Source organism: Nansenia antarctica, assembly GCF_963989245.1.
Source record: "Nansenia antarctica genome assembly, chromosome: 4".
In the NCBI taxonomy this organism is placed as follows: domain Eukaryota; kingdom Metazoa; phylum Chordata; class Actinopteri; order Argentiniformes; family Microstomatidae; genus Nansenia; species Nansenia antarctica.
Window position 1 is genome coordinate 55,920,483 of NC_137689.1, and position 12,222 is coordinate 55,932,704.

A 12,222-nucleotide genomic window follows, 5' to 3' on the forward strand; every position below is an offset into this window, starting at 1 on the left:
CTATTATCTATTGATGATCGTTTTCTTGGCTTTTTTTTGCCGCCAAAAGAACACGTTACTGGAGAGAATCTGAACAATGTGTGCTACCCGGTTGCAGTTGTAGGCTACTGGTTACAGTTTATCGACTGGTGTCAATAAGTGAATATGCATCAACGGGACATTTTGTTTGAGACGGAGGGAAGTCACTGATCTACAGGATTTGTATAACAAAGCCACTACCTGTAGGATTTAAAACAAAATCCACTGGATGTTCATCAAATGCGAAACAAATGGCTTGCGTTTTAATGGTACCAACTGTAGCTTCCATTTGAGTTGAAAAATAGTGTTTTTGTCTTTTAATCTTAATTCATATTTTCTATTTGTATCTGCAGGTTGTTGTCGCGCGTACTGAACCACCGTGATGTCTCGTGTAGTCACATATCTTAGCGTTTGAAGTCAATGAGTAGGCCTATGTGATGGTTGAGCTATTCATATATAGGCAATGAGATTATAGTATCCTATTTCACGAGTACTAAAAAGTTTCAGCAATATATTTGCCATCGATAATTGTAATGGAAAACTGATGATATGAATATATGCATGATTACATGCTCTGAAACCAAAGGCACTGAAATCCTCCTCTGCGCCCTCAGATGATTCTGCAGTTGTTTTCCTTTCTTTCGTTTGAACCAAAAATACCCACTAACGGTCCAGTGAGAATATTGTTAGTTTTTTTTTTTTTTTTTTTTTACAAAAGTGAACTATAGCAAAGTTTCGATCTAAACACTACGGCGAGCTATATGAAGATCGCCATAGAGGTGTTAGTTTTCCCTCGCAGAAATGCCAGTGCGGGCTGTGCGAACGACGTTCATGTACCGGGGAATTTGCACTATTCCAGATATCCTAGCCTATCGGCCCCCTGTCATTCTACCGGAGGATGAGGTGGAAGGTGAGTTATGATTGTTATATGTCTTGTTTGTTATGTCTAACCTAAATCCATTGTAGGCTACATGTGCTTTGAAGAAACTCTTGACCGTCACTCTCTCAACGGGTTCAGCACCTCGGAGAGCGTCTTATAGGCCTAGTTACAGACGAGAAAACGGCATAATTCTTCATTTCAAATGGATTTATTTGTAGAAGCTACTGTAAAATTACAGCTGTTACCCATTATAATTGTAATTTTAAAAGCACACTTGACCTCACTTTTTCATTTGTTATAATTGTCTCATATTTGAGATACATTACAAGTTCCTTCCCCTTTTGATGGGACACAGCATATGCTGCAGTGGGCAATGACATATTTTCATTGAAATTTAAATTAATTGGATCTTTACTCGGGATTTCTCAGCATAATACCCCAAACACCCACATCTGATCTCAGCTATGTTGACGGAATTCAATTAATAGCTCTCTCAATGATTATCCTTTATCAGTTTGTGCTGCCAAACATGGAGACTGTCTGTAAAATATGCCCATGTTTGCAACAGATATGCTATCTTCACATAGATAATAATGTATTTCTTCAATGTATTTTGAGACCCCTGCATATTGCTTACTCCAAGACATTCCTATACAGGCCACCCAGCATCCACAGACTATACTGTATAGCTTATCTCACTTGTTGCAATATATAATGCCTGATCATTGATGACCTTGTGGCAAGAAGAAGACATTCCATTGGGTAGATATTAGGAGGTAGATGATATATTACCAAACCAAAACCTGAGTGTGTGACAGTAACTGAGTAGCAGGCAGATACCTGACTAAAATTCAGATTTCCTTGCGAAAATGTAAAAAAGCAAAGCTGAAGGAGAGACCAGGGGCAAATGTTTCAGGTGTCAATTGTAACACCCTGCTTTTCTCAAACAAGTCAGTGAGATGAAACTGTTGTAACTGATGTAACAGTTAGTTAAATGTCTCACCATATGCAGGTTTTATTGGGAACATTTGTTTTTGAGGGGTAAACATAACTTTCTTTTTTCCCCACTGTATTTTGACGTGTATATTTTTTACATGTGTCAGAATTGTTGCCAGTTAGCTAGCACATAAGGTGTTATGGTTGCTAGGATTGGGGTGAATGTAACACGGTGTTGGGCAAGTCCTGGGCACACAAGGACTGCACTGATGGGACTGACAGCTACATCTCATCAGCTATATTTCATCTGCTCAATATCTAAAATATAAATGTATAAATGTCCCACCACTGTGAATCACACTCAACAGTCTGTGGTTGGGCATTGGTGTTGTTCTTTCATTGTTTCTTTTTTAATTTATTGTTTTTTTAAGCTGTTACATTTGCCCCTGCCTACTGTTACAATTGCCCCTTGTCCCCCTTGTTGCTCGCAGACGTTTTGGATTCAAATCAATATTGTGATCCATCCTCTTTCCTCATACCTAAATAGTTATGAATGATTAATAGACAGATGTAAGTTTCTGATATTTAAAAAATGACTGGTCTAGGTAGAGTGATCTCTGAGTAATGAGTTAATTGCCAAAAATGTTACAATTGCCCCTGGTCTCCCCTACCCTCCTCATGACATGATTGTAATATTTTATCTTGTCCAAAATACATGGTGTGAAAAGATCTCAGAGTTTTGGTAGAGCAGCTGCATCTCAGCAGAGGTATCATTAAAGAAAGTCCCTGTCCATCACTGGGGAAAGCAAAACCTGTGCCAGGGCATACTGTAGCTTTCCACCTGCTGGGGAGGTCAGTTTCAGTTCCTGCAATGGCCAGAGACAAATTAACTGAATCCGCCTTCCTCTGCTTTATAGTAATTGAGAATCGTTTGATATTTTGTTTCAACATACTTCAGTCATAATCTGAATATAGCCACAGCTGTATTTTGTTTTGTTTTTGAGCTAAGTCAGAAGCCAGAAATAGAGATGGCAATCAGATCAGATATCTCAGAGTCTTTTATGCTGATAATCAAATCCTATTTTCCATATCTGTGAGTTTTGCGTTGCCAGGCCAGGATCTGGCCAAGCCCTCGAAAATGCCTCGGCCTCAAAATGCCTTCATTGCTTTGAGTAATTTGGCAGTGAAAAACCAATAGCCGCCATGGAAACATTAATCCAATTAAAACACCATCCATGACTGAGCTCAACTCATAGAATTAGATCAAAAACTGATTTGCCAGGATACCATGTGTTGTAGGTGGAGCCGAGGCAGTGCCAGGCGTGTGTCACAGCTTTACAGTACATCATTAACTTATAGAGGAAGCTGTTTTAACTCACTGAGGATCTTACAACCAGTCAATAAAATCTAACATCAAATGTCAAAAAGTTATTGCAGTTGATAATAAAACAAGAATAAAATTAAACATTAAACATAAAATTGCGTATGTTATGGAACAGAGTTTCATTCTTCTTCATAAACATCACCCTTTGAACATGTGACAACAACCCTAACATAACTAGACATGAATTGTTAATTCAATTTATTGTTAATTAAAGTGAATCTCTACTGCTACTGCTACTACTACTGCTGCAGTACAGCATGAGGCAGACAAACAGTGATGTGTGGAACTGTCTCTAATCACCAGATGTGTGTTGAGCTAGATAAGACTGGTAGTTTGACCACTGAACATCGACTTCCTTATAAAGCTAGGTCCCATGCCTCATCTAGCTTGTTCCTGTTCCTCAGTGCATCACCGATGGTGCCTGCAAACAATATTTATAGATCCCAGCATGGAGGAGAATCCCCCAGACACCAGACATTGTAGAGGAGCCCAGATCATTTCCCACTTTATATGCAAAGCTGTCTACATCCATGGTTACAAAGGATGTAAGGAGAGAACTTGCACAAAAAAGTCCTTGACTCTCACTGTGACTCTACAATGTTTTTATATAGTTTTTTTTATAGAACGCTTCTTGCCAGCAGAGAAATATGCTTACTTCCTGTAAGAAATGCTCCCCCATTGTTGAGTCATACACAATCACGCAGTGGAACACACACTAATTGGGCAATGATACTCTAGGTGGCATACATAATTGAAAGGATCATCAACATAATATTTCAGTAAGCAAGTTTTTAGAATGTAGAGTGCCATTAAACAAAGTGGCATGGAATTGTTTGTGAAACTGTAATCTATGTTGGATAGTGTCCTGATCACTTACTGTATGTAGGTAGATGAATTCCCTGAATTGAAACCTGTACATATTATGGTAATCAGTGTTATTCTCTGTGGACTCATGAGCAGTTGATATTAGTACTAGGGAGGGTTTTGTTACAGTGATGAATGGCATCTCTAGCCTGCAGCATCCCTGAATACTTTTAACTATGAGGGGGTTCCCTCACCTATTACACCACCCATATGTAGAGCCCACCTCTATCAAAGCAGTCAGATAATTGCACTGCAATTCCCATTGCGTATCAAAATAAGCACATTCTCTTTGTTTAGATGAACAGATAACCTGGGATTCATTATTTGCTCATGATACATCTTGAAAAGTACATAACAAATAACAAATAATGGCTGGATACTTTTGTAGATAGCTCCATAGCAATGATACACAGAAGGGCTCCTCTCTAAAAGCTGCAGACACATTAGGTGTAGAACTAGTGTCAGAGTGAGAGTTCATCTGTATTCCCACAAATACACAAATGTTTTAAGAAAATGGTTGTGCAGGTCTTTGAAATTGAATATCTGACGCCAACTGCTGCAAATATAATGACATGGCTTTGAATGGAGTTATTTCATTTTGGTCTTCATAGCACATGCCAAACAAACAAGTGCCGAATACAAGAGGAGTTTATTAAAGATGTGAAGATATACCGTACAGCCATTTGTCACCCTGGTTGAATGCCTCAGTTTTACGCCTTTTTATTTGTATTGTTTGGGAAAGATTTCTGGACAAAGACAGACAAGCCTAAAAAAGTGACATCCTCAGTGGGAGAATCAATAGTCCTGAGGCGCGGGAAGAGTAAGGGTCTGACTGCGAGCTGACCTTTTGTTCAGGGGGTATGGTGCAGACCCCTGTGGAGATCCCCTCAAAGGTTTCGGCTCAGCACTCCAAACAAGAGATGGATTCTGCAATATTCCTTACAGAGAGGCTGAGGAGAACTTTGTAACATCCAGATTGCAATCTTTAAGTGACTTTCCATTATGGAATTGATGTAAAATTCAATTGGATTGTACAATAATGGTACGTGATTTGACATACAGTATATTGCCAGTGCAGTCGCCGCCTAAGAATGTCAGCAAGGCAGTCTATTGATCAGGCGTCTGTGAACTTCAACAATCAAAGTCGACGTGCGATTTCAACTCTAGTCAAAGGAAGAAAATTGTCAGTCACTGGTGGCAAGCTGGGCTTTGAAATATTCAATACTGAAAGCATCAGACCGTGAATTTAACTCAAATGTCTACCACTGGAATATCACCCTGTAATTAATTTCTGTAGCGGTGGAAAATAAAAGTCTTCACTGACCTTGAGAAAATCTAGAGTCTGAACAGGACCAGAATCTGGTGGTCACAGCCATATCATTTTATAGTACTAGGTTTTAATGACCCTCAACCTCCTAATCAACAAATCTATGCTCAAATCAACCATTAAACTTAAATAGCTCATCAACACAACAATGTTGACCTCTCTTTACTGCGTACATACAGCATACTCAGCTCTCGTTTACACATTAATTGCATGAGGGTTCTTGGGTCAGAACCACTACATTCAGTATTGTTAATGAACATTTAAAAGTGTGGTTGAAAAAAATAGAAAAGAAAAAGAGCCTGGAGACGAAAGAGTGATCCATCGCTTCCCAAATAACATTCAGTCACTGGTGACTGTCTCTGCAGCCACAACACGCCGAAGGGCGTTACATTTCTCATCCTAATGGCTTCATATATCAACAGTAGTAAGAAAACATGAGATGGCACTGTGAGACAATTGTTCAATTACACCATTGGTCAGAGGGAAGTGGAACATTTGTTGACATTGTTGTGAGGCATTGAACCTGGCTGAATTATGTGGCCAGGTCAGGTCAATGTACTATAACCTCATCTCTGTCAGAGCTGATGAGATGGTTCAAGTTCCAAGTTTAATTAAGTTTAAAAGTGCATTTCTCCCAGGGTCACAACACACTTCACATTCAGATGAAAACACACACAAATAACAATGGAAAAAGATGTGACATAGGAAAACAAATATATGGTTTTCTGTTTATGGCAAAGACTCAAATCCAAATGGGGAAATGGGGTTAAAGAATTGAGAGGGAGGACAATCTCTCTCTGTCTGAAATAATGAATGAAAGACAAAGGTGATGCTGTAGATAACCTTGACAGTAGATCAAGAAGAAGAAGAAGAAGAAGAAGAAGAAGAAGATTCAACCTTTGTCATTGCACAACAAAATGTATTTATGCTCTAGGCAAGGGGTCAGAGTCATTGAAGGCGACCCTGGAGCAATTAGGGGTTCAGTGCCTCACTCAAGAACACTTCGACACATGGCCAGCCGGGATTCGAAACGCTGCGAGCTGCCGACCTTGCGATCATTAGACGCCGGCTCTATCGGCTGAGCCACAGCCTCCCCAACAGCCGCTTCATCAAACAGTGTAAACAAACAGTAACACACGCAGAAGTGATGAAGAATAAACAAACACACATTGGCATGGCTGTCTGCATTCTAGAGAACACAAAAAAAACATTGATTCTATTGGCAGCAGTCTGGCAGCACAGCTCAAAAAGACCAGCTATTGATCCACACATCAGATCCTGATAACTGTGTATCTCTATTTTTATTTTTTTAGCTTTATGGCATCTAATTATGACATTGAGAGACAATACATGGACCAGAAATGCACTCAATAAGACAATATTCTGTTTGTCTATACTTATTATAGACTTAATAGAGTGCATATGAAATAACTAGTATAACAAGTATTACTTAGTCATACATACAGTATTGTGGGAAACATCTAGCTTTGCTCTGCTTTCACAGGGAAACAAAAAATGTTCCTACTTTTTTATTTCCTTTAATTGTAATGTGTGATTGTCTGAGTTGTTTTAGCTGTCTCCAAGAGCTGTCGGGTCTGCTTGACCCTGTCTGCAGAGTAGTGGGGTCTGCTTGACCCTGTCTGCAGAGTAGTGGGGTCTGCTTGACCCTGTCTACAGAGTAGTGGGTGTTCTGCCAATGGCTGTCTCTCTTCAGCACTCTAAAGAGCTTCGGAAATGGCCACATCCACACAAGTTCACAAAGGCAAACATACTCTAAATGCAATGTTTGCACGACTATCAATATTCTACTGTCAAACTGATTGTATTTCAGACCTTTCATTCAGAATTACTCCTAAACCGGTGTTTACATAAGGGCATCTGAAGTATCATTTGGAATGACAGTAAATGCAGTGAATACCAATTTCTAGCAGTATCAGGAGTTCCAACAAGACAGTTTACAGTAAATGGTCTGATACGACAAGCTGTAGTCTGAGAATTCAATTATTGATACATTTGCTTTTGGCATGCAGCTATGTGAGTGCACATTATCCTATGGTCATATCAAGCAATGTTTCACCTCAGTACTAATATTAATGGCTTGTAGCTACACACTCATTGATTTAGAGGACTTGCTCCATTTTGTTATTCTGTAAGTAATTTAGCCCTCCTGGACTATGCATCCATCAGGGAAATTAAAAAAGCAATTCCTCAAAACACATGTACCACTATGCTGGTTGTCGTATGAAAACCTCTAGAGTCTTGTTAATACTTTAACATTAATGACTGACTGTAATGTTTAAAGCCTCTTTAGGATATGGAGGTCTGTTAATGTGGATTCAAGTGGTAGTACCGGCTGTGTGAAAATGTTTGCATTGATTGGGCACTGGTTTATAGTTTACAAGATCGTAAGCCATTAAGTTTGATTTTAGGTTAGAGGAGAACATTATACTCAATCCCCTCCAGCTCAATGTTATTGGTTTGACAGATGGATTCAAGCTTTGTCTTGTTACCAAGTTGTAATATGAAAGCCTCCTGTTAAGTTGTTTTATGGTTATGGTACTTTATAGCTGTTCTATAATCTTCTTATTGTAATGAATTTAATGGCTTTTTATTTTTGAGTATGCATATAACCACCAAACATGAGAGGGACTGAAGTTCTGCATCTTTGATGTTTAACTATACCTTTTACCACTTCAAACAGAATACTTTATAGCAGGGGAGAGGATACAAGTCTCCTATCGCCTCTCATTTATCCACAGAGATCCGCGAGGCCTTCAAGGTGTTTGACCGAGATGGGAATGGGTTCATCTCCAAGCAGGAGTTGGGGGTGGCCATGCGGTCGCTGGGGTATATGCCCAATGAGGTGGAGCTGGAGGTCATCATTCAAAGACTGGACATGGATGGTGAATATCTCTCTCTCTCTCTCTCTCTCTCTCTCTCTCTCTCTCTCTCTCTCTCTCTCACACACACACACACACACGCACGCACACGCACATGCATACACACGCACACGTGCACACATGCACACATGTACACATGCACGCGCACACACACACACTTACACAGACACACACACACAAACACACACACTGAAATCCAAATGTACTGTATCATTTTAAGAGTAATCTTCTGCTCATATCCAATGTGCTTTATAAAACAATTAGACGCTAATGTTCACACTCCTGTCTATGCAGGTGATGGCCAGGTGGACTTTGAGGAATTTGTCACCCTACTTGGACCCAAACTCACTGCTGCTGGGATGCCTGATAAGTTTCATGGAGCGGACTTCGACTCGGTGTTTTGGAAGGTATTCTTTATCAGTAGAAACATTTCTGTCAACGTTATTTTTCTTTCTTTATCAGTTAATTATGGCTCACTATTTCCTCATTTCAGCGAGGTGATTTTCCCGAGGGCTTTTAAAGCTATTTTGTGATAATGAACCAGTCACTAATTAAAATCATGATGAAAACATGATAGGGGCTAAATAGTCATTAAGTGATTGAGAGCAATTCCAGGATAATTATGACATCACATATTATACTCCTAATTGCCCTTGCAAGTTTTTCCTCATATATTAGAAAAATGTCTCTATGAGAGAGAGCTAGCTTCAGATATTCGCTAAGATCAAATCAATAAACTAAAAGGTTTAGTAAACACTATCTGATTTGGGTTTGATTGCAACTATTTTGATTTTACCCATATGTGCCCTTGCTAGTATAACAACACATGCCCTAAGGTTAATTTATGCCCGATATACCAGCAAAAACTTGCTTGCTTTCCACGATAGTAATGAGGAGTAACTGGAGATTATTTGTATTGGGCCAAGCTCTGGAGACTAGGCTCTGGAGGAGTAGAGCCCCTCCCGCTCACAATCAAAACAGGAGGTGTGGTGTTTTAATAATGGCTAGCTTTGTGGCCGGGCTGTTCCGTCTACACTTTGATGCTCCTCTTCGGCAATCATGTACTACAATATCAATGACAGAATACGTCCTCCAAATGCCCAATGACAATGGAAGCTTTGAATCCTAAGCAACCTTCCCAGTGGAACATGTTGTTTGAAGTACAGTAGACCAAAATACAGCATTATAGCAGGTATCAAAGCTCTGTGCTGGAAAACCTTGTTAGTGCATAGGTGAAGTTATGGGTGTTGGTGCTAATTTTTGATTTCCTGTGTTCTTCTACCTATTCCCAACAGACACTGAGTATCTTCTCTTGTGATGCTCTGCCAGGCCTGTATGCAGCCATATTTTAGGCCATTTTGCCTAAGCAAATGAAGCCTAATCTTCAGCAAATTAAAGGCATGTTAAATTGGATTGGTTAAATTGGAGATTGAATTGGCCAATAAAGAGCTTTTCACTTTTTGGTCCTGAAAAACTCCCTATAGTTGCTATGGCAGTATGTTTGGGGTCTGTCTGGCTGTATAATTAAACGCTGTCCAATGAGTTTAGAGACATGTGCTTGTACTTGAGCAGACACATTGTTTCTGTACACCGAATTTGTTCTCCTGCTGCCGTCAGCATCATTATGAAGATGCCAGTTCCAGTGACAGCCATACATGGCCCAGGGTGGATCTTGGGCAGTTTCTTTTTTTTCTCTCCACACTTTCCTCTTGTACCAGTCTAGTGCATGTTTTGCATCTTTGTCTCATCTGTCCACAATACCTTTTTGCAGAATTCTCCAGGCTCTTTTAAGTACTTTTTTAGTAAATGCAAAGCTTAGAATCAATACTAGACCTTGACAGCTCTCTTACGCCTGCACAAAGATGTTTGGTGCCCTGACCATAACCCTCAAATAAAAGTTGTTGTATGCATGTTGTATGCATGTTATTTGTCGTATTTTAAATAAAAACTTTTGGAGTATAGAGCCAAAAGAAGAAAAATGCCTCACTGTCCAAATACTTAAGCAGGACACAGTATGCATGTATCTATTTTGAAAGAGTTTTCACAAATTCAAGAATATAGTGGTCAAGAATTAGTGACATGGTCTAAGTATATAGTACCGACATTGACACATTTGACACAATGTTCATGGTCAGTATGTGTATCTTGTGTTGTCCCAGTGTGATATGCAGAAGCTGACATTGGATGAGCTGAAGAGTCTACTGTATGACACCTTTTGTGACCACCTCAGCATGAAAGACATTGAGAACATCATCATGACCGAGGAGAGCCACATGGCCAGCCCATCGTGCCAAGTGGACATTGACAGTATGACCTTAAAAACATTAACATCTTGTTTAACACATTTCTAAGAAATAAAGTTATTTATGAGAGCTATTTAAGGCACACACCACTATACTCAGTCTTGTAATACAGTATAGTCTGGTTTTGATGATTTCTCTATTCTCTCTCTCTCTTTCTCTCTATTCCACTTTTTTCTCTCTATCCCTCCCTCTTCCACTCTTTTCACAGCGAGCCCAACACAACAGGTGAAGCACACGTGTGTGCGGAAAAGCCTGATTTGTGCCTTCGCCATTGCATTTATCATCAGCGTAATGCTCATTGCAGCAAATCAGATGCTCCGCAGAGGTATGAAGTAAAAAGCCTCATATTCCTCCCCCACTATTCACTCTCAAACCAGTTACTACATGGAGACAAATTGAGCAGACAAAAGGAGACCAAAATGACATGCAATATTTGTTTAGCTTTTTGCTCCAGAGATATAAACTGTATATTCAATGATCATTTTGGCCTGAGAGCCCCCAGAACACAGACTGACCACCCTGTCACCACAACTGTCAAACAGGGATTTACGTATGAGGCACAACATTTCTCTTGTTGACTGTACACCGCTCAGTTCATGGGTTCTAAAGAGACCACCACACACACATCATGCACAAAAGTAGGCCTGTAGCTATAGTATGTACCTGTATGTATTATTTGTTGTAGAGGAAAGGAAGACTGACTGAAAGAAAGAGAGAAAGAAAGAAGGAAAGAAATACTATGAGAGTAAATATAATATTTACTCACCTTCCCTAATGATGTTGCCCCCTATAGTATACAGTATACTATCAAGCGAAAAGGAATGTATTATTTTAAAGTATGAAATAGTGAAATTGTAGTGTGCTCTTTTGGTAACCATGTTGTCTCTAACGTATTGAAATTACTAGTATGTTATGTGGCATTATATTAACATCCAGCTATTGCAAAGCATGCGGCCTATAGCAGGTGCTAAATAAAATGTAAGACAGGTTGTACAGAATGAGATCCAGGCTAATGATGTGGAGATATGTAATTTAGACTTCCTTAGGCACACAGATACTGTAATATTACTCGTGAAAAACAGTGGAAAATAATGATAGTGGCAGGTCTTGTGGCTTCATTATTAACTGCCAGTGAAGAGCTCTTGATGCACTGACACAACATGACAACAACAACAGTAATATAAATGATAGTTCATCATTTTCTCCTTCTAGACACACAGCACACATACATGTAAATAATATCAAGTAATATGATGTGTGTACTGTACTGTCAATGTGGTATCAAATTTATAAGTCTGATGTATCTATGATGTATCTGATGTATCTATGATCTAATGATTATGCAAATTATGATTAGTATTGCAAAAAATGTCTTTACAACATCACATTTTGAAAGCTCTAAAAGTTTTCCAGTAAGCTGTGAAGGATATTTAAACATATCATGAAAGACAATATTGTTTTGTTTGGCTTTGATGTGGACCACCAAAACAACATAGATATTGTTTACATTTTGACATGGTTCTATTTTCTTAGTGGGAGAGGGGACACATTATATTGAACTGATTATATTGAGAATGTAAAAATATTTTTTTCTAAAATCAGGGTTCTAA

General features: G+C 39.2%; 1 protein-coding gene across 1 annotated transcript; it reads left to right on the plus strand.

Moving 5' to 3' along the window:
- Positions 1-819: 819 nt before the first annotated feature.
- On the plus strand, positions 820-10,948 carry cabp7b (calcium binding protein 7b; the record flags this gene model as incomplete). The annotated part of the gene is made up of 5 exons (XM_080529984.1): positions 820-928; positions 8,169-8,312; positions 8,604-8,716; positions 10,469-10,616; positions 10,821-10,948. The coding sequence occupies 5 exons, from the start codon at positions 820-822 to the stop codon at positions 10,946-10,948; spliced, it is 642 nt and encodes a 213-aa protein (XP_080386110.1).
- Positions 10,949-12,222: the final 1,274 nt, after the last annotated feature.